This window comes from Cucurbitaria berberidis (genome assembly GCF_010015615.1).
Source record: "Cucurbitaria berberidis CBS 394.84 unplaced genomic scaffold K460scaffold_2, whole genome shotgun sequence".
Lineage (NCBI taxonomy): Eukaryota > Fungi > Ascomycota > Dothideomycetes > Pleosporales > Cucurbitariaceae > Cucurbitaria > Cucurbitaria berberidis.
Window position 1 is genome coordinate 1,073,100 of NW_024468936.1, and position 21,364 is coordinate 1,094,463.

Sequence of the window (21,364 nt, forward strand, 5' to 3'; positions counted from 1 at the left end):
TTAAGCGATGTGTATGCATGCTGCGGCTAGGCAGACTCGATTGTTACGATATCACGTGACTATAAGAGTTTGATAAGAAACACAACTACCCAAGACAGACGATGGCACGATAGATAACAAATGAGGAGAGATTAGTCCAGAGATTTTGGAGAGCTGGTCGGGGTGGTTGGAGGTGACTGGGTGTGACGCAAAGTCATGACGTCGAACACTATTGAAGAGTAACTTGGACAAATTTGAAGTAGGCGCAACGCATGCCCTCAGTTGTGGATGCAATCCGAGTAAGAAATCGTAGCTAAACCATGTGAGGTTGATGAATACGAACAAGGCTACTGAAACAGAGGTGAGGTCAGAAGCATTCTATCTAAGCGAGACGACCCCTGTCGGCTCCTGCAGTGGCGTCGCATGCCCTGCAGGCTTCGGGAAAGCGCAGGCGCAAGTCACGACTCCGATGCGACTGGCCCATATTGGCTGACCGGACTGCTGCCTTCCTCTTCTTCCTCTTTCTTTTCCTTGTTGTTGCCGCCAGCTGCCTCACTTATACACTCCCTCACATCTGCACCTGCCCGCTACATGGCACGCCGTTCTGCACATACCCGTCTTTATATTTAGAGGCAAACTACCGTCAGTCAGCATGTTCGTAGGAAAACCCAAGATCAAGACGAGGACCGTAATCGTCAAGAAAGCCGCTACCGCCCCCGGGATCCCCTCGTCGGCTCATACAAGGCCTGGCAACGGCGTGCGCACCAACAGCGCGTCTGGGCCGCCCGCGAATCGATACCAGTCGACCCCTCTTGCGCAGACCAAGGCGCGGGACCCCGCGCGCAAGTCGCTATCCGTGTCGCGTGTCGAAAGTCGCAAGCGCAAGGGCACCCCGATGACACCGCAGTGGGCGAGCAGCGATGACTCGAGTGACGGAGAGGAGCAGGACGATCGACTGGGGGTCAAGAGGCCGAAGACAAGGCTCGCTAGCAGTAGTATGGAGCCGATGAATCTGAACCGCACACTCGAGCCGGACTTGAGGAGAAGAATTCGGATACAAGAGCCGCATACGAACGGTACAGCGAATGGGATTACAAATGGGACCTCAGAGGCGAAGCAAGCGAATGGCACATCAAATGGCACTCCTACAACGACGTTGAAGGAAACACCGAACGGGATCTCGGAAGCGAAGCAAAATGGAGTGTCAAGAGAGAAGAAGGCTGTATCTCAAAAGGGTAGGCTAATACACGGTCTGGATATGTCAAGTGGAGCAGGAGCCAAAGACTACAAGCCCGCATTTCCGAACAGTACCGATAACGCTATACTCGAACTACAATACCCAAGCCCGTCACGACCAGAGAAATTCGAAGCAGTGGATCCACTGGACTTCAGCGAAGGCTATAGTCCTCTAAACGACATATACTTTAGCATCGAGGAGATAATCCAGCACTACCTCCCCGAAGACATTTCTATCAAACTCTCCTCAGATACAGAAGGAACGGTGCGCCTTCTCAAGCGCGCAGTAACGAAAGACTCGCCTGGAGACTTCCAGATCGAGCTGGCCAAGTTTAATCAGCTTATCAAAGACCGACTGAGCGACGGTACGATACCGCGCATTTTAGACAGCATGCACGCGATACCCCTCAGCCTCGTCAAGCGCCTGACAGCACAAAGCTACAACCGCATCGTCTCACCCCACGCCCACCGCCTGCGCAAAGTAAAAGGGAAAGAAACAACCTACGGCGAACTCCTCACGCCCTTTGTCCACAAAATCTTCGCGCAAACCGGCCTCAAATCCTCGCACGTCTTCGTCGACCTCGGCTCAGGCGTTGGTAACGTCGTCCTCCAGTCCGCCCTGCAAACCGGGGCGGAAAGCTGGGGCATCGAGAAAATGGACCTGGCCGCTTCTCTAGGGTCGAAGCAAGCGTCCGAACTGCAAGCCCGCGCACGCCTGTGGAACATCACCCTCGGCGACATGCAGCTTATCCACGGCGACTTTCTCGACACGCCCGCCATCGACGCCGTCCTGCGGCGCGCAGACGTCGTCCTCGTCAATAACAAAGTCTTCGGCGAGAAGCTGAATAACCTGCTCCTGCAAAAGTTCCTCGACTTGAAGGAGGGTTGTAAAGTGGTTAGCTTGGAGAGTTTTGGCGGCGGCGCGAAGCAGGGGGTGCGGAATGAACAGAGTATTGCCGGGCTGTTTGAGGAAGAGCGGTTTGAATCGGGCACAAATAGTGTGAGTTGGGCCGGTGAGAGTGTTGAGTATTTTATTGCTACCAAGGCGCGTTGACGGGTGGTGTGTCTTGCTTGAATTCAAGGAAGCATCTGGCTTTTGACTACTTGGCGGCTGGCTATCTTAATACTGATGACGCCGACAGTCCTATTATCTTCTTCATATTCCGTTGTAGTATATCGCGGTAGCATAACATAGCGTAGATGGCACCCATTGTAAATTATTGCATCGCATCGCATTGTCTTGCTTTGGCATGACCCTAGAGTACTTCGCAGGCGGGATTTGTACGTGTTTAGGTGATCAGAGGGTGGATACGCGGGAATTATGACATCAGAAATCAATACCCCGGCATAGTATAGCATAACATATCATGATATAGACAGCGGTAGATTAGAATGACTGCTTGGACACGCGCGGGTGTAAAGCCTGTGTTTAAGGGGGAGGAAGTGGGTGGGACCTTTGTATCGATATCCGAGTTGTAAACTAGTCGTATGGAATAGATGGATATGGTATCTAATGCATGTAGACTGTTTACATGCTTCTGTATCGCATCAAGGTGTTGGGATCAGACACTAGATTCAACCACCTACACGCCTCGGATGGTTCTATCAACCCTATGCACTTCGTTTTGGAACTTCAAACGTCGCATTGCAAAATTCTCGAACTGAAGACAATGTGTAGATTCACCGACATATCTCAATAACTTTAGCTACTCTGATCTTCATCTTCATCTTCATCTTCAATCTTCCATATCATAGTCCCTATTCTCCAGACTATCCCTTCTCCCAACAACGAAGCCCTCTTCAAAACCCGCAGGTATATTGAAGGAGAGAAAGGAGCTAACTAGCTCTGTATATATATATAATGACGACGCCCAAGATTAGATTACCATGCCGTCACAACCCCAACAATGCAGCGCTAAATGCCAATTTTGAGTAACGCAGTTTAAAAATCAGAGGCCGAAGCCAAAGCAAAGCGCAAAATGTTCATGTACACGAATTCAAGGTGTCGTAAGGAATGTATGTGTGGGTATCATAAGGAGTGTGATGCTGATGCTGATGCTGAAAGGAGAGTCGTGATCGCGTGATAGGAACTAGGTGTATACATCCATCTCTTATACGAAGAGAGCAAGCGCTCCTCCGACCATTGCGTAGCCCACGGCGAAGTTCTTGTTCGCTGCGCCCGTTTGCAGGGATGGCTTTCCGGTCGTCTGCGTGGGCTTGCTGTCGCCGCCGCTTGTCTTGGGTACCTCTGCGGGATCAACAAACGCGTAGCTTGTAATCGTGCTCGGTTTGCCGTCCGCGCCCGTCGTGGTAATCAGCTTCACGCTGCTGATCTTGCCTCCACCAGGTGTGTACGTGGTCAAAAAGGTGGAGCCTTGGGCATTGGTCGCGGTAAGCACTTCGCCTGCAGTCGGTGCGAACCTGGCGGCAGAAGTGGTGACGGTCGTACGGCCGGCGGAGTCGGTGGTTGTCTTGACAACGGCAGGGCGGTTTTCCGTGGTAGTTACAGCGCTGCCTTGGGCGTTGGTGCGGACAATGGTCACTTCGACCGAGGCAGTTACTTGGCTGAGGACAGAAGTGGTTTGCACAACAGTGCGACCCTGGCTGTCCGTCGTCGTTGCCTCAACAGGAACTACGACAGGGCGGTCAGCAGAGGAGACTGGCGGTGGTGCTGCGCTGCTTTGCTGGGGTGGCGGTGGAGCGGCGCTGCTTTCGGGGGTTGGCGGCAGCTGGGCACTCGTTTGTGGTGGAGGGCTTGGAGGTTGGGGAGTGGTGCCATTTGAAGTTCCTGCTTGTCTCTTCTTGAGGTCGCGAACAGCAGCGACGATGAGCTTTGTTGCCAAGGCAGGATTGTTGTCGTGGACGTGCTCGACACCTCGGTGGTGCGACTCAAAGACACCCTTTTGGAAGTCCTTGAGGCCACTCAATGCCGCTTGCAGTGATTCTTCAGGCAGCGCGTTGAGCAGGTCTTGGAAGGCATCCTGCGCGCTGGCGTAGATGGAGTTGGCCTCGACCTGCTTCGTTGGGGAAGCAGGCTCGCCGGCGAAAACAGTGCTGAACAATGGCAAAGCCAGGAAGGCCAATGTACCGAAAGACCGCATCGTGATAGGCGTTGAACAAGCTGAGGATGGCAAAGTGGAAGCGGAAAGCGAAAGTGGACTATCTCTCAGCGAAAAGAAATGGCAACTGCATCAATGCGCGTTAGCAAAGCGTCATGCTGACTATGACGGTCGGGAACATGTTGGCAAGGAAAGGACATATGCCCGAGTCGGGCAGCTGGCCTTATAAGATTGCAAGCTGGGGTGTTGAGTCGCTGGAGAGCTGGTCGGACGGGGGAGGTGCTTACACGCAAATTAACAGAGAGTCGCTTCCGGGTGGTTGGGACGCTTCTGCTGTCAAACGCCACAAGTTAAATCGATAGCTCCTTCCTAGTGAGGCGTCGCCGACAAAGGGTGCACGCAGAGGGTAATTTCGTGTTAATAAACGAAGCGAACGTATACGGTCGAAGGTAGGTAGGTAGTATTGTAGTTGGCAGCGAATGTGTATGAGTGTGAGAAATTGGTTTCGCAGAAAAAGGTGGAGGCGCTGAGATGCTTAAAGGCAGAGATGGCGTCCGCCTACGACTGATACAACGGACAGCAATACGAGCGCCAGCCAGGCCGTGGACCCGCCCATGGCCTTTTCGCTCAAAACTGTCTTACCCTGGCCCAAACGAGCCTAATCATCGTGTCCCGTCTGCCTCCGGTGACGATCCTCACGCGTCTCGAAACTTCGCCCATAGCTCGTCGCTCCATCCTCTCGTAGCGCCCTGTCCAAGCGTACGCAGGGGTTGCAAGGCATCATCACCATCACCATCACAATCCTCCGAAACCTCGGTAATTGTGCCCCAAAACGCGAAGAACAGCATGTCATACAGCGATTTGAAACCAGTCACAAAAGTTGGCACGTAAAGTTTGGGATCGGGACATATAACACCCCCCCTGTAGCAGCCGCGCACGAAAAGCCGAAAAGGCAACGCGGTGCAACAGGGGGTGGGCTTAAGCGGGTGCTGGATACGGAAGCTTGTTACTATCCCTGTTGCAGGACGTCATGTAGTTAGTGGTCGGAGAGGGCCCGCAGAGCTCGATGCTGAAACCGAGGAGCGACCGCATGGCCGCCACCGAGGATTCTTGGTCGGATGCCTACGCGTTTCCTGCTGCTGCGGTCGACAATACAATCCAATTCAGTTCAAAGCGGCCCTCGAAACGGACAGAACAAAACATCTACTACCCTTCTTTGGCCAACTCGACTATAAACGGCGTCTTCGTATATCCACCAATGTTAGTCGTGCCATGTTCCCCTCTTCTCGCAAACCTCGCATCACATCTCACCTACTCACTCCATTGTGATCGGTCACGGTCTCGCTCCGCTGTCTTTTTTCTATTTTTAACCACACGAAAAGCAAGCTGATTGGCCTGGCCATAATGACCACCACCACTCACAGGCCCGCCGGCCACGAGCTAGACCGCGCAGCTTCCTCCCGAACATCCGCCAAGGGCCATGCACATGCACTCGCCACACACTAGAAGACGAGACGAGACCACTGTCCACTGTGCTCACTCGCTACTTTTGCTAACTAACACACGCGAACGGCAGGCACGGCAGTTAGCAGCAGTAGTTTCGTGATATTGTTGTTTCTTAAGAAATGTTGAGTTTGAAGCGTGAAGCTACGATACTAGGCTATGGCAACAGGCGAACGGTAACGGTGACATAATCGCTTATAGAGTTTCAGTTTCTTCATGTCATGCACCAAGCTAAACTCTTATACTCGGTGCTCGTACATGATGCAAATGATCAGGATCATGATTCGCTGCTGAGGATATACAAGCCTGCGCTGACTTGCATATCGCGGCTTTGGCTCTTGCACGTGTTCTTCTGCAGACAACCCCTCGCCTCTCATCACAAGATACATGAAAGATTCACGTAATCAAAACGTGATCTAGACGTGATCTAGAAGTAAAATTATTTAGTCTTGTCCAAGATCAGAGCACGGTCTGATATATAATTAGCTTGCAGGTTTGGACATATAACTTCCTCTCCATCAGAGAACCGTGGGAGAATATTAAAGAGATTACTATTACTACTGCCTCGCCATTGTCATTCACATGAGCGAGCGAGCGAGCTCGTTGCTCATCGCTCATCATTCGTCGTCGCTATATGCAAAACCTCTCCAACCCATATACATCTTGAACACAGACTGCTGCAGTCCCTGCTGGTATCTTCTACAAAGCCATCATGGCCAACCCAAATCCATCCAAATACTTGTCCAACGCCATGAATCCAAACTTGGTTCCGTCATAAACACCTGAAACATGACCAAGAAGCCGCAGAGGCCCTGTCTCATGAAGTTGGGTTAGTGGAAGGCTTGGAAGACCCATCTTCAGCACGCGTAGGATTCGCACTAGCTGTTTCCGTTGCAGCTTGAGATGGGGTAATCGCTACTTCTGAATCCGAAGATGCGTGGTGCGTAGGTGTCGTGGCATCTGGTTGTATCGGCTGAGATGCGGGAGACGTGGTCGCAGCGGGTGGTCCAGACCCATTGGGAGCAGATTGAGCGGTAGAACCCGCAGTCCCAGACTGATTACCCGAAGATCTCTCTGGAGATCGCGCGACTGATTTCGGCTCAGTCAACGCTGCTGGGAGGTACGACGCCGCAAGCATAGTCGGTGGGCTCTGGCTTGGCTCTACAGCTGTAGTGGAGGGACTACCAGCCACTACAGTTGCAGGTAGTGGGTTCGGGCTCGACCCTGTAGGTGTGACATCCTCCGAACCTTTAGCCGCTGGTTGTGTACTATTAGGCGATTGTGGCATCTCCATAGAACGCCCCCTGGCATGTGAATTTTCCTGAGGCCTCGTCGGGCTCTGCAGAGGAGGCAGGTGGCTCGAACTGCCAGGCGGGCTCTTAGCTCGTTCTCTCTTGTCTAGGCGCTCTTTGTGGTCTTGCCTCAACTTTGAGAACCAGCCGAATGTGCTCTTTCCTTCAGCCCTGTCGGGGTCAGGCGGACTGCCGTACAGCATTGACGTCTCAGAGCTCTGGTTCGAGTCGTACTGTAAGCTACGCCGACCACCTCCAGTCCATCCTGAGCTGCTGGCGAAGGAGCTCATGCTCTTGTCACCACCAGGGACAGAGCCATGCAGATCAGTCTGGCTTGCTATAGGCGTTGCTTTGCTCTCACCACGCTTGTGGCCCTTCCAGAAACTACGCTTCTCATCCTTCGAGTGCTCGTCCGCAAGGTCTGCCTCTGAGTACTCCGTCGCAGTAGAATGTGACCTGAAGGAAGCAGACGGCGACATGGTAGGCTTCAATGTTGTACCCGAGTTCCGCGAAGATATTGTGTCACTGTTGTACGAGTGCAAAGCCTCCTTGGAGCTGCTTGCCTGAGATTGGCCTTGGGCAAACGGAGGTTGGGGCGGTTGCAAAGGGGGTAGAGCTCCCAGAGGTACCTGAGCCGCTCCGAAGCCGGTATCGCCCCCGGTAAGTGAATGAGTCGAACTCTGCGCGCTCTGGTTGGCACTGATTGGCATTCTCTTCTTTTGCAGTTTGTTTGGCTTGCGACCATCCTTGCTGTCATTAGGTGGTGAAGCCGCTACTTTGGAAAGAAGTTGAGTGAATGTGCGCACAGCTGGACTTGGCTCTACGAATGAGCCCGAGTCAACGGGAGCCTCCAAAAACTCGGATCTTTCGCGTGTTGGTGTGTGTTGGGGGCTGCGAGAGCCTGGCGTGGATGCGCGTGGAAGCAGCAGAGATTCGGCTGCCTGGTCAGAGGCGATATTTGGAGTCACGGGCGCGCTTGCTGGTATAACCTCCGGCGAAGGCAGAGGAAAGGCTCCGGGTATCTTGTCGACCGCAGGTGTCACCGCGGGCGGCTTATTCTGCTGTACACCTAACGGCTGGAAGGGCGTTGGCATGTCTATCCTCTGAGGAGGTAATGTCATGGTACGTCTCGGCAGTGCCTGCTCTGGTTCTACAGGTTGAACGGATTGTGCAGCTTGTGTGGGTTGTGATTGTTCTACAGCTCGTTGTACCGGCTGCACAGCCTCGGCTGAGGATGCGGTGGGCTGCTCGGTGTTTTGCTTGGAATTAGGTATGCTTGTTGTAGTACCGGCTGGTGTTGGTGTTGAAAGTGGGCTTTTCACCTCTTCGCCGGCAGGAGTGGTCGAACCCGAGTTCTTTTCTGTTGGAAAACGAGGACTACCAATAGCTGGAGATCGCTTTGAAGGCAGCGTGTTGCTTCGATGCACACCTGACCCGGTTGGCGTGGAAAAGGCGGGTGTAATTGGGCTGGGAACTGCCCCCGAGTGGCGCGAGCGCTTAGATGACGTGGAAACATTTCTGCGCACAGCTCCATACTTGCGCAAGCTCTCAGCGCCAGCGCTCGAGGATGTAGAGGTAGAACGGCCAATACCAGAATTGTTGCGACCCGGAGTTGTGGGCTGTGGGGTTGGTGGCCCACTTTCGATGTGCTTGACGGTTCCTTCGTCGACAGCAGTGCCCTCCATTCCAATCAGGAAGTGGTCTTGGTTGTCGATGAGAAATATGAGAACGTCTTGACTCAGTCGGTAATCCTGTGGAGACATATCATGCTGAGGATGAGACAGAATTCCTGGCTGAAAAATGGCGGCAAGATTGGAAGTTGTCATCTTGTTAACATCTGCCTTTGCGGCGAAGACTGCGAGCAGATCCAGGATATATAGCAGTAGCTGGCGGTTGAGAGAAGGTAAAGCCTTAATCTGGTGCTGATATATGCGTACTGCAGCATCTGGGTCGAATCCTCCCTGTGATGGCGATTGGCCTTCAATAGGGCCAACAGCCTCTGCTTGGTGATTTCGCAGGGGTTGGCGGAAAGGGTCATAGTGTTGCAGCGGGATGATGGGTTCTGGGAGATTGTTGAAGTAGCGACGCAAGATGTTGGCGGCATCGTGCACAGTGTAGCCTGTCCAGTCCAGTCCTTTTCCATATCGTGGTGGGGTATCAAAAGCGGTCTTGAGCTCCTTTATTCTTTTTTCCGACCCGGCTAAACGAAAGATGCCCTCGACATCGGTTGCTGCGCAGTGTTAGAAACGCAGAGAGGGTCAAGAGAGCATGGCTGACCTTTCTCTTTCAAGTAGACGCCGCACTTTGCAACCACAATAGGGACGTAGCCATAGATGTAGCTCTCGCCATGCTCGTTGAAGAGTGATATGGCAACATTGGCATAGGGTATGCTTTGAATGAGGGGCACACCAAAGATTCCGGCAAGGGTGGAATCTACGTTGTAAGGACGGCTGTCAGTGAATGCATGCGACAAAGAGTAGCGGGGATGCTGTAGGCAGACTTGGATAAGGCTCAGTCTCATCAGGGCGCCTAGAGAGCTAGGAAGGCCGCAGTGGGCTGCTCGAGCTAGGTGAGGATGGCGTACCTTTTTCGTCTTCCTTCTTTGCGGGCCGTTTGCTAAACTGCCTCCACCACGAGGTTAGGTCTCGGCGTGAGGACGCGGGCTCTGGTGTTGCGGCTGGAGCGGGCTGGGGCTCCCCATGGCGCACGCGCGGAGTATGGAGGTGGTTTTGGGTGCTGCTTGGCATGGCAGGCGAGCTGAAGAGCGTCGCAGCTCTTCAGACGAAGATGGCCGCGGGCTGTAGTCGATCGCAGCGTGTTGTGGAGTGGTGCTGTGCAGGTCCAGGTGGGTCCGATGGGGATAGGCGGCAGTGAGTACGGCGGTACGGGGGCCGGTTCGTGACGTCGGCGTGTAGCGAGCGCGCAAGAATAGCAAGACTGCGGGGCACTTCGTATCGTCCGTAGCAAGACTGCGCAGGCGGCCGAGGGAAGAGGGAGCTGCTGAGCGTGCTGGCGCAAGCGTGGGCTGGCCTTGGAGGCAGAACAATGGGCCTCGAGAAACGCGCAGTGGGTAGCGGCGGCGGTTAGGGGGTATATGCGCAGGACCGCGACGAGGTTCAAGGGCGCAATATGGGAGTGCGCATGTAGCTGTGGCTCGAGTCGCTGTTAGGCATGCAGGGTCGCGTGCTGCAGAGGGCAATGATCGCGGGCGTGGGTGGTGAGCAAGTGGCAGCCCAATGTTGGACTGACGAAGCGCAGCGGCTTAGCGGGCAGGATGTGTGGCTGTCGGCCAATTGAGCGCATCCAGCAAAGACGGCACAGCGTCGCCTGACATGCAAACACCAGCGCGAGGGCTATATCCAGGCGTCGGGAGAATGGAGCGTCGATCAGCAGCAGTGCGATGCGACGGAGTGGAGGGCGTCGTGGTGGTGGTGGTTGTGCTGTATGTTAATGGCTGTCGTCTGGATCCGATAATAAAGAGGGCCGTTCTTGGCGGGGAAAGGTACCGGTCCTTGTACAGATGCAAACATGCGGCGGTAAAATGGGAGGATTATTCAAAGACAATGGTTGTGACGGAATGCAAGAGGACGACTTGGAGTGTCCATGGCAGTCCAGAAGAGATGCTAGAACCGGGCACGCCCGAGAGCTGTCATGGGCGGCTTCCAAGGTTCTCGAGGCTGCAGCCATGGGCACCTGTTCCTGTGGGCTGGGGCTGGGCTGGGTGGTGAAAGAGGAACGGACCGTGGAGCAGTCTAAGCTCGCTTCCAAAATTTTGGGCCCGGGGAAGCTCTTCATTCAGCATCCCATACCTAGCTCTTCATCTGCCGCAGCGCCCTCACGTCATCACATTAACTCGATTCCACCCGTACAACCCGCGACGAGCATACTACAGCCGCCACCCTAGACACACAAGCATCAACCACAATGGACTCGTGCGCCACCACGCCCCAGTGTCTACCCTACTCAGCTAATCGCGTGCCAGACTCTCGGCAAATGAGCAGCGCGAGCTGCAGAACCGCATGGAGAAGAAGCAGATGAAGGAGTTTATGAACGTAGGCAGCACTTCATCGCACTTGCCCAAGCCACAAACTAACCCTGCCCCAGATGTACTCCAACCTCGTCCAGCAATGCTTCGATTCCTGCGTCAACGGCTTCGAGAGCAAGTCCCTCACCTCGCGCGAAGAGAGCTGCGTCATGCGATGCGTAGACAAGCACATGAAGGGCTCCCAGCGATTGGGTGACCGCTTCCAGGAGCAGAACGCTGCCATGGCACAACAAGGAGGCATGCCCGGCAGGTAATACTGTCAGAATGAGAGATGCGTCAAAAGTGGCAGAGGGAGGGGTGGAAGAACACGCGATGGCAGCATCACAAAAGGCCTGCCACCATGGGTACGTTCACGAAGCTTTTGCTCGGTCGTTGGACGCTACTGGACCGCTTTAATGAATGACATTTGTACTATATAGGGTTGGGATTCGGAATCTGGGGCGCACAACAATCTCCATTTCATCGGTATATGCAATGCATCTCAACTGGCCATCGATGTTCACTCTTTTGTCTCACCAATCAGTTCCTTGACGCAAGGCCTAACAAATGATTGGTCGTAGTAAAGTGGTGCTTAAACGATTTCTCGTCAGCGCAGGCACGATAACATTATATCCATCGATGTAGCTACGGTCATGGAGGGTTATAAAGCAGCTTAAGATAGGAAGAGTCATAATGCAAGTTTATGTGCCCTGGTGTAGGACTTCAATATTAACCACAGGGCAATGAAGTTGAGCAGACACGATATATTAGGTTGTAAGAGGGTATAAAAGATACACTGATGCGATGCGATGCATAGAGGACTGCACTTCACAACTCCGTTGTTGTGGATGGACCGCCCTGAGACCGAAACCGTACTAACGCCGTCGCCCGTCAATTCGTCAAATCATGGACATGTTGTAAGGTAGATAGGTTACTGGGGGACAATTAGCAACGAGTTGATGTTGCCCGGGAAGACACCTTACAAGGCGGTGGATCGTAGAAAAATCAGTCTAGCGGAAGCAACTGAAGCGACCGAGAGAGAGGCGAAATGAAGGTCGTGCACCGTGCTTGTTAGCAACAATACCGCCGCCTGAAATGGTAGTTAGTACTGACGCTTACGGCGAGGAGGATGTCACTAGAAAGCAGAGCGATCCAACTTACCGACGTGTTTTCTATTCCACATCTTTGTCCACATAAGACCCATGGTAGGTTCTTGTTTTACTGGAAAGTCTCAAGGGGTAGTTGAGTTAATTGGAAGTTGGAAGGGTAGACTAGGAACGGTACTTTGTTCTGAGGAGGTTTGATTCTGAGGAAGTTTGAAGAGGTGGATTATGTAGGCTGATTGATGGCAGGAAGGCTGGTGGGAAGGCTGGAGTAAAGCAGGGCCGAGCAAGCACAAGCGCTGTGGAGTTGCATACTACGTAAGCCAAGGGCTTGGTAGCCACAAGCATTACATAGCCACAGGCATCCTAGGGCCAACTAAATTGCTAAAGATGTTTGAACCTGAGTCTAGGCTGTGACGTACCAAATGCCCTACCTTGTCGCCAGCCGCAGGCCAGCATCTCCAGTTTCATCAGACGCCGTGTCAAACTTCGCAGCTGGATATTACCCCCGGGAGACATCACACTGCGACGAAGTTCAATTGGTGAACATCGCCACGGTTATAACTTAAATATAGCAGAATGCGCTCAATCCTCATCATCAACCCGAACTCTACGGAGTCCATGACCAATGGCTTGAAGCCGCTTGTTGATGCGCTGCATTTCAAAGATGTCGATCACCACCACTCACCACTACTTGCCAGCAACTAACCACAGCTATCAGACCGTACATGAATACTTCACTGCACCTTCAGGGCCGAAGAGCATCAACAACGAAGACGATGCCCTAGAGTCAGTCGACCACTGCTTGCCCACGCTGCGACACGCCCTCGATCGCCACGATGGCTTCCTCATCGCATGCTACTCGCACCACCCTCTCGTCCCCATACTCAAGGAAGAATCTGTCATCAAAGCCGCGCGCAAACCCGTAACTGGCATCTTCGAAGCCAGCGTAGGCACCTCGCTCCAGTCCATCCACCCCGACGAGAAGTTCGGCATTGTAAGCACAGGCAAAGTATGGGAAGCCATCCTCACAGATGCAACCATTGCCTTCCTCGGTACCGGCCCTGAAGCAAGCAAGCGCTTTGCGGGCGTCGAAACAACAGGGCTCAATGCGACGGATTTGCATGATGCTCCGGCGGAGGAGGTAAGGAAGAGAATGAAGGATGCTGTAAAGAGGTTGTTGCAGAAGGGAAGCGTTGGCGCAATCTGTTTGGGATGTGCGGGTATGGCCGGAATGGATCAAATGGTTAGGGAGGCTTGCGTGGAAGAGTTGGGAGAGGTCGAGGGGAAGAGGGTGAGGGTTGTGGATGGTGTTGTGGCGGGTGTTGCATGGCTGGAAGGTGCTGTGAGGGCTGGGTTCTAGCTTTGACAATATATTTCATGGTTCTTAAAAAGTAGAGCACATAGTCTTCCAATACAAACTGCATTGCTGGTGTCGACTTAAGCTGAATGATAATAATGGGGCAATAGCCAAAAACGGAATGACGTTCATGCGGGAGGCTTAATTCCGAGCTTCGACCTCCACAACTTTCCCATACCAACATCACCATCCAGTCAACATCTCCGCTCCTATCATGTCTTACAGAATAGTCAGTATTTCAAGCATATGACCGACGCTTCTTATTTGCGCAACTTCTGCGTCTTATAGCCGACAATTGTCAAGCAATCTCTAAGACCTCACGTCTCCCGATAACTATGAACCTCCTACCAAACGAACTTCTCATTCAGATCGCATCACACCTTGACTCTGATCCTCCCTCAATTACCAAGTTCGCCCACGAGCCATCGACAGAACTAACGTCCTGCGGCTTTACACCACTAAAGTTCCTTTCTCAAGTATCATGGCGCTGGAGAAAGATTGTCTTGCCACTTCTCTTCCGTTACTCCCGAATCTCCCTAGACACAGAGCCGCAATGGGTGCCAATCGATGCACGACTAGTCGATAGTATGCAAGGCCACTTAACGACGCTGAGTAATCATGAATTCCAAATCTACCACAAGATGCGCAGCAAGTTCAAGAGTAGCTCAACCTTCGCGTATGAGGAAGCATTTGATGACCTTCTTATCAATCTTTGTCGAATCCAAGACGGGGACGAGTTTTTGAAGTCGGTACCGCACCTTCTTTGGCTTCCGCATCTTCCGAGGACATTCGCAGACTTCGCGCGGTTTGTTGAGCAGTTCAGTTTGAAGCATCACATCAAGGGTATCGTGGTACACACAGATAAGGAGTACGGGTTACGCCATGTTTCTACTGCCGATGCACCCTTAGCCCGTGCAGTTTCTGAGATCTGGGACCAGATCTTCTCTCGTCTCGAACCTACCCGTGTCGTTGTCGCCGCTCCACCAACAACCCTCGCTGGACTGCTGGACACACAGATGATGAGCTCTGACGCATGGGCATTTGAAATGAAAATACACTACATCGAGCTTCTCCAATCAGAACCATTACGCCTTGAACACATGAAGACCAAATGTCGACCCTGGGATTGGGCGCTTGTCCATAGCCGACCATGGTACCACCTCGGCTACAATGAGGGCTCCTCCATAACTGCATACAGCACCTACGAATACCACCTTAAACAATGCCCAAAGATGCTCTATCTCATCCTCATTCGCCTTGCCAAAGAAGCCCAGGCTTGTTGCAACATCACATCATTTTGTTTCACAGGCGTGTTTCCGTTCGCTACGAACGTCACCACCCTCGTCCGGGCTCTAGACCGGATCCCAACTCTCAGGAAGGTGTCTGTTCAGTTTGCGCCCGGGCCGGAAAACACCCTACTCAGCGAGCCGAGCAGAATGGGTAGAGCACAATCCAGTGATTTTTGGCTTGAGTGGACGGAGAGTTACAAAGTTATTGCGAGTTACCTGGGCGTTTTTGACTTTGAAGATGGAGCAGAGTTCAGGAGTGGAGATTGTGACAATGTGAAACAGGCGATCGAAGTGGGAGAGTGCATGGATCTGTTAAGGAAGAGAGGCACTGGATGGCGAAAAGAAGGAGAGGTTACGTGGGTTAGGGACCATGAACTTGATGAAGAGGCTAGTGGAGAGGTTGTGGTTGTTTGATTCGAACGCGATAAATCACCAAAGTCCATAAAAGATTCTCGACATTTTGGACACCACTTTTCTGACGCGCGTTCGATAGAGAACTTGCAGTATACGAAGTTGGTCAATCCTGTCGGCTTTGACCTACCTGCACAAAACACTTTATCCTCGTCCTCCTAAGATTATCAATTGATACGGAAAAGAACGCCTCATCGAACCATGCATATTTGCAACAAAAACAGCAACCTTGATACGCACATATGCGTGCACTAAGTCTTTGGACAGCGTTTTTGAATGCGTTGACGAGAGAGGGTCGCCAGGATTTGCCACGTGGCGTTGGACGTGGTCGTTTAGCTGCCCCTCCCCTGCTGCTACAGAAACTAAACTGACACGTCAGCTGACCGCTAGGCTTCAGTCTCATCTCAAGTTTCAATGTTTTATTTCAACAGAGAAAGGACGAACAGTAGCGATTGCTACCCGCTATAGTATCACAAGCTAATTTCGGGTTTTTCGCGATATAAACACCAAATTTCGTTAAATGGAAGTGGTTTATCTTAGTACTACCCTGTGTAGCTTCGCTCGTAGCCAACATGGATTTACCGAGCTATCGCTATGAGCCTCTCACTCCCAAGACTCCTGCCATCCGCCTCCTCGATGTTCTGCCTTCAAAACCTGGCGAATTGTGTTGTCAACTTAACGAAGTATTTCTTGATCAGAATCCAAAATTCACGACCGTATCCTATTGCTGGGGCGCTACAAAGCGCACAATTCCAACCACCTTTCTTTGCGAGAATGGAAAGCATGCGCAGCTCAACATCACACCAAATCTGCAAAGCTTTCTTCTTCAATTTATCATCAATCATCCAGATCATGGCACAAGGCCAATGTTGTGGGTAGACGCTGCCTCCATAAATCAGGACGACAATGAAGAGCGAAGCGCGCAGGTCGCAATGATGCAGGACATCTATCATAAAGCCGAGCGCGTTATTGCATGGCTTGGAGAAGGCACTCTACAAAGCGACGCTGGAATGGCCTTCATTCCCCAACTAGTCGCTGCAGAGCAGCGAGCGAAGATGCTTGACGGCACTCTCAGCTCCATCTCAACATGGCGCCGTCTGAGAATGCTTGGCCTCCCAAAAGAAGGCAACGACGACAAATATGAGGCTTTCGTGTCCTTGTTCAAAAGAGAATGGTTCTCTAGGGTGTGGATTATTCAGGAAGTCGCGATGGCTAAAGAAGTACAACTCACGTGTGGCTCACAGTCAGCTTCCTGGGATGACTTTGTGAAGGCGTACTTCTTCATGAACACTCTCAACTTAATTATGCCGGATCCGGCAGGTTCCACTCCAAGCTTAATTAGGGTTCACGGCGTTATTCTTTCGAGAGAGTCGAGAGTGCTACATCATACCAGAGACTTACTAGGCATCCTTTTGCGCAGTCGATCATCACTTGCAACGGATCCAAGAGATAAAATATTCGCACTCCTAGGGCTTGCTACCAATACTGGTCCAGATGCTATGAATTTTCGAGCAGATTATACGCTCGACGTGCAGCAAGTATACACGGATCTTGTTCTCGCTATCATCGGCTTTGAGCAGAATCTGGATATATTAGGCGTGCCGCGTAAAGCAAACACCTCGCCACCTGAAACCTGGCCTTCCTGGGTTCCGGACTGGTCCACTTGGGATACTACATCTATGCTCAACTGCCGGGAGCGTCACGCAAGCTATGCGGCAAACGACGAGATACTTGTACGAAATGCAGCAGGCGACACAAGAGCTGCGCCACAAGTGAGTAGTGACAAGCGTCTGCTCGGACTTGAAGGAAATGTGTTCGACGAAGTTACGAACGTAGGTGCTATCTACGAAAGCGACGACAAATTGCTAGACTTCAATGTTTGGTTGATAGCCTTCTTCAAATTCTGGAAGGACTGCACAAAAGCTCTGCTACACTGGGAAAGCATATCTGAAGCCCGTAGCGGCAAGTTGTATCCCCCAACTGGAGAGACCATGCTTGATGCGTATTGGCAAACCATCACAGGGGGCTGGCAAGTCGGAGGACATGAGTTGTCTTCATCGACTTATGTTAAATGGGATTCGTATCACCGGCCTGCAGCCTCCCTCCGACGACTCGTAGGTCGTTCGATCGCAACGACCTCAGCCTATGGCTGGTTGACTGTGGGCCTTTGCGTATGCAAGCAAATGTACCGTCCAATCCCAGAGTTGGGGTTTGATTTTACCCTGGCAACTAACCGCCGGTTCATACGGTCCAAGAAAGGCTTCATGGGCCTAGTTCCAGCGGAAACTCGTTCTGGCGACAAAATCGCCTTGTTCAAAGGTGGGGGGTCTCCATTGATCATCCGAGCTCACGGGGAGAACTGGGAGTTGGTTGGAGACAGTTATGTGCATGGTATGATGAATGCTGAGTGCTTTCGCGAGGATGAGTGTCACACTATGTGGTTAGCGTAACGAAAGTCTATATGATCATGCCTGCTGTACAAAATCAAAAGAACGCTGCTCTGTATTGTGTGGTACGATCGTCGTTATACGACACTGAAACTCAAGAAGCCACTGCAAGCTTAAACCTTTGATATTAAACATCCTCCTCTTTACTAATACAACAAAATGTCGACACCAAGCGGTGAGAAGTCATCGCTCCTCCTATCCTTTGTCCTGGGTATATAGTACCGAATTATCCAAATGACCCTCCATTATATACATGACCTACCAGTTCCGTTCATCCCAAAACATAACATCGTACATCCAAACCAAAATTTCCAGTCAACTCCTTGACAAATCCCTGTGGTGCAGCCACTTGCGTATTATTGAGGACTTCCTCAGAGCCAACCTATACATTAAGTCGTGCAAAGAATACCCTCCCAGCCCACCGTCCACCTCACACTCCCCATAATTACAACCAACAAACCCAGCCCCGCGGCAACACTAACCGCACCATACACATACGCATGCCTCCTTCTCAACGTATCGATCTCCAACATCCACGTCGACACCGTCGTCAACGCGCCACAAAACCCATCCATAATGCCCTGCAGAACCTGGCAGCTGATTGCGCTCCCGCCCACGAGCCCCGTTGCGCTTAAAGGTACATGTTGGAGGTCATACGCCATGCCCAGCACCGCGGTGCCGAAGATGTTGACTGCGAATGTGCCCAGGGGGAATGACGGCGAGAGGGGGTTAAGAAGGAGGGAGATGTAGTAGCGCGTCAGACAGCCGATCGGGGCGAAGACGCATGCGAAGAGCGCCTGGCCGCGCCATGCGTTGTGGGGTGGCAAAATGCACAGGAGGACTGCGCCGAGCCATATGCCCCAGCCGAGTAAGACGATGAGCGGGTCGAGAATGCGGCGTGTGAAGCGGAAGGGGAGCGTGGGTGTATAGGGGTCGAGGAGCAGGGCGAGATGGGACCCGAGTTTCAGGGCGGAGTAGCATGCTGTTACTGTGATGAAGATGGTGGCGCATATTGCCATGAAGGAGTCGCCGCTATTTCTTGGAACTGTCGTAGATACCGCTGGAACAGGCACGTTTGGGGGGTACGCATGGTTAATAGGCGAGCGGAGATCATTCGACAAGGCGAGAAAGACGTCGCGGATAAAACTCGAGAACGAGGTAAACGAGCCGCAGAACCCGGTTGCAAGGCCGATATACATGGGTATCGTCTTCTTGACCTTTCCATGTCGCGCTTTGTCGCGCTGTCTTTCCAGGTCGCCCCCACCAGGTTCAGACTCAGTGGGTCGATCTTGAGGCTCTGGTAAAGGTTCGCCGCGATCCCCCCATTCTGCGCGAAACAAGCGTCGGTCTTCGGCTAGAAAACCCATGATAAATGTCCCCGCGACATTGGCCCATAGCTCGGAGAAGATGACGGGTGCGCCGGGGTAGAAGGTCAGGGCTTGGAGACCTAGACGTGCGAGCGTGCCCCATATAGCGAAGAAGATCAGATAGGAGATGGTGTACAGCTCCGTCGCGTATCTGGATGCTCTCTGCGCCTGAGGCGTGGGCTTCGAGTGTGCATGGCGAGCTGCGAAGTCGTCGTCTTTGACGTCGGCTAAGCTGGGCAGAGCCGTGATATCCAATTGCGACCCTGAAGCCGTCCCCGACGCCCCCCGTCCCAACGGAAAAGACGGTCGTCTCGATCGCTGCATTCTTGACCCGTACGAGTGTGGACTCTCTACATGGTCCCTGTAGGCACGTCGACTTTGGTCTCGCGTCCTCGGCGTCCGGAGCGGCGGGGAATTCGCATTGAGTTCGTACGATTGGAGCCAGGGCTCTGGCACGAGTAGGTCGTCGAATCCTCCCTCGTCTCCTGCTCGCGAACCCGTCGTACTCCGTGATATCCGCTTCCCACTCCTGTCCCTTGGATACTTCCTCACACTGCTGTCATCTCTCCTCCTGGTATACGGAACAGTGGGCGAAGGCGACGCGTTCTCGCCAGGATAGGGAAGGGTATCGCTGTCGGCGCGATACGGCGACGTGGGAGTCTGCAACTTCTCAAGATCCAGGTCGAAGTCGTCGAGGCGATGCAAGGAACTGGGCCTGCGGGGACGGCTTGGCGGCCGCGCAGATGATTTATTGGAATTTAGAGAAGAACGGTAGGAAGAGCGTTGCTGGTTGTAGTGCGTGTCGCGTTTCGTCACAATGTCGTCGTCTATGTTGCTGCTGTGGTCGGCCATTGTCTTTCCGTCTCGTCCATCCACGGATCGCCGCGGTGCGATGACGCGCAATGCCAAAGAAAAGGACCCGATAGTAGCAGTATCAACGCAGAGAGCGCGTCTTGGTATCTATCATGGCGTCACGGGCGAAGGCGCCAATTCAAGGTTTCGAGGAGTAGTAAGATTGGATGGGAATATGTGGTACTTTCAGCCTCCCTTTCCACCGCGGCGCAAAAAAGAAACATTGACTCGGCGCCATAATTGTGGTCAGCGTGCGACGGATGACGCCTCGTACCAAACTCTCGAGTAGACGCAGGGACATGCCTGTCGAGCCTCATGCACTAAGCCGCTGCAGTACAGGGTTGCAAGCCCCGGAGGCGCCCGAGCGACAGTGGGCAGTGTTATCGCTGCCGGCATGTGGGTTATTAGCTCTATCGTACACCTGCCGCATACAACAAGCTCAAGCTACCCCGACCGAAGATACATTCGTCTCATATAGCAACAAAACGTACAGACCTTGCTATTCTCCTCTTGGCACTTGAAAAGGGCATACATCTACCATCATGGCGAACATCCAGCTTCCAAAGAACGCACACGTATCCACCCATCCATGTCTCCAAGCGAAGCTCTCGCAGCTCCGGTCCGCGAAGACAGGGTCCAGAGATGCCCAAACACTGGTGCATGAAATCGCCCTCATGGTTGGATACGAAGCGCTGGCCTCGGGCCTGAAAGCCCAGCAGCAAGGCACAGTATGTTTTCTCCCATATTCCCCCAGCTCTATTGCCCATATTACCACCTCGATAAAGTGGGGTCGTACCAATAAACACCAGCCATGCCTCCAAACAAGTCGAGTCCCAATAACGCCTTACCACCGAAATCTTGAAGGAAAGCTTGCTTGCTACATAACTAATAGGAGAAATGTAGGACGAATCACCACTAGGCTACACATACACAACAACCACCACCTCGCCCTCCCCAACCTCGATATCCCTCGTCCCCATCCTCCGCTCCGGCCTCTCCATGGTCCCAGCGCTCTCCTCGCTCCTCCCCGCACCCGTCCCCATCCACCACCTAGGCCTCTACCGTGAAAAGTCCACCCTCCAGCCCGTAGAATACTACAACAACCTGCCCTACCATTTCCCCTCGTCGGCCGCAAATAGCAAGCCGCATCCCGAGCTGGCCATTATCGTCGACCCGGTCATTGCCACGGGCGCAACGGCTTGTGCGGCGATTGATTCGCTGCGGGATTGGGGTGTTAAGAGGATCATTGTGTGTGCGATTCTGGCTACCGAGGACGGACTGCATAAGGCGTGTAGTGAGTGGGAAGAGGGTGTTGAAGTGTGGGTTGGTGGGTGCGACAAGGATGTCGATGAGAAGGGTATGATTAAGCCTGGTCTAGGTGACATTGGCGATAGATTGTTCCTGACGCTTGGGAAATGAGAGAATTGGAGAGAGATGGTCCA

The 21,364-nt window shown here is 52.8% G+C and overlaps 8 protein-coding genes across 8 annotated transcripts; 6 read left to right on the forward strand and 2 right to left on the reverse strand.

The window, feature by feature from the left end:
- Nucleotides 1–631: 631 nt before the first annotated feature.
- On the forward strand, nt 632–2,269 carry K460DRAFT_278241 (histone-lysine N-methyltransferase; the record flags this gene model as incomplete). Its single annotated transcript, XM_040928235.1, has 2 exons — nt 632–1,055; nt 1,089–2,269. 2 exons carry the CDS (start codon nt 632–634, stop codon nt 2,267–2,269), a joined length of 1,605 nt encoding a protein of 534 aa, XP_040789808.1.
- Nucleotides 2,270–2,950: 681 nt separating this feature from the next.
- On the reverse strand, nt 2,951–4,585 carry K460DRAFT_55822 (uncharacterized protein). Its single transcript, XM_040938518.1, has 2 exons — nt 4,562–4,585; nt 2,951–4,512 (listed from the first exon to the last, which is right to left on the reverse strand). The coding sequence occupies exon 2, from the start codon at nt 4,314–4,316 to the stop codon at nt 3,327–3,329; it is 990 nt and encodes a 329-aa protein (XP_040789809.1). The 5' UTR covers nt 4,317–4,512; nt 4,562–4,585; the 3' UTR covers nt 2,951–3,326.
- A 6,408-nt stretch (nt 4,586–10,993) lies between these two features.
- On the forward strand, nt 10,994–11,368 carry K460DRAFT_374349 (uncharacterized protein; the record flags this gene model as incomplete). The annotated part of the gene is made up of 3 exons (XM_040934652.1): nt 10,994–11,001; nt 11,052–11,121; nt 11,174–11,368. The coding sequence occupies 3 exons, from the start codon at nt 10,994–10,996 to the stop codon at nt 11,366–11,368; spliced, it is 273 nt and encodes a 90-aa protein (XP_040789810.1).
- A 1,226-nt stretch (nt 11,369–12,594) lies between these two features.
- On the forward strand, nt 12,595–13,635 carry K460DRAFT_363351 (uncharacterized protein). Its single transcript, XM_040932796.1, has 2 exons — nt 12,595–13,465; nt 13,537–13,635. Exons 1-2 carry the CDS (start codon nt 12,864–12,866, stop codon nt 13,592–13,594), a joined length of 660 nt encoding a protein of 219 aa, XP_040789811.1. The 5' UTR covers nt 12,595–12,863; the 3' UTR covers nt 13,595–13,635.
- Nucleotides 13,636–13,891: 256 nt separating this feature from the next.
- K460DRAFT_374350 (uncharacterized protein) lies at nt 13,892–15,259 on the forward strand (the record flags this gene model as incomplete). Its single annotated transcript, XM_040934653.1, has 1 exon — nt 13,892–15,259. One exon carries the CDS (start codon nt 13,892–13,894, stop codon nt 15,257–15,259), a length of 1,368 nt encoding a protein of 455 aa, XP_040789812.1.
- Nucleotides 15,260–15,544: 285 nt separating this feature from the next.
- On the forward strand, nt 15,545–17,899 carry K460DRAFT_55871 (uncharacterized protein). Its single transcript, XM_040938519.1, has one exon. It carries the CDS (start codon nt 15,829–15,831, stop codon nt 17,704–17,706), a length of 1,878 nt encoding a protein of 625 aa, XP_040789813.1. The 5' UTR covers nt 15,545–15,828; the 3' UTR covers nt 17,707–17,899.
- Nucleotides 17,679–20,174, reverse strand: K460DRAFT_363355 (uncharacterized protein). The gene has a single exon (XM_040932797.1). It carries the CDS (start codon nt 19,920–19,922, stop codon nt 18,093–18,095), a length of 1,830 nt encoding a protein of 609 aa, XP_040789814.1. The 5' UTR covers nt 19,923–20,174; the 3' UTR covers nt 17,679–18,092.
- Nucleotides 20,175–20,464: 290 nt separating this feature from the next.
- Nucleotides 20,465–21,341, forward strand: K460DRAFT_276285 (PRTase-like protein; the record flags this gene model as incomplete). Its single annotated transcript, XM_040928100.1, has 2 exons — nt 20,465–20,650; nt 20,826–21,341. 2 exons carry the CDS (start codon nt 20,465–20,467, stop codon nt 21,339–21,341), a joined length of 702 nt encoding a protein of 233 aa, XP_040789815.1.
- Nucleotides 21,342–21,364: the final 23 nt, after the last annotated feature.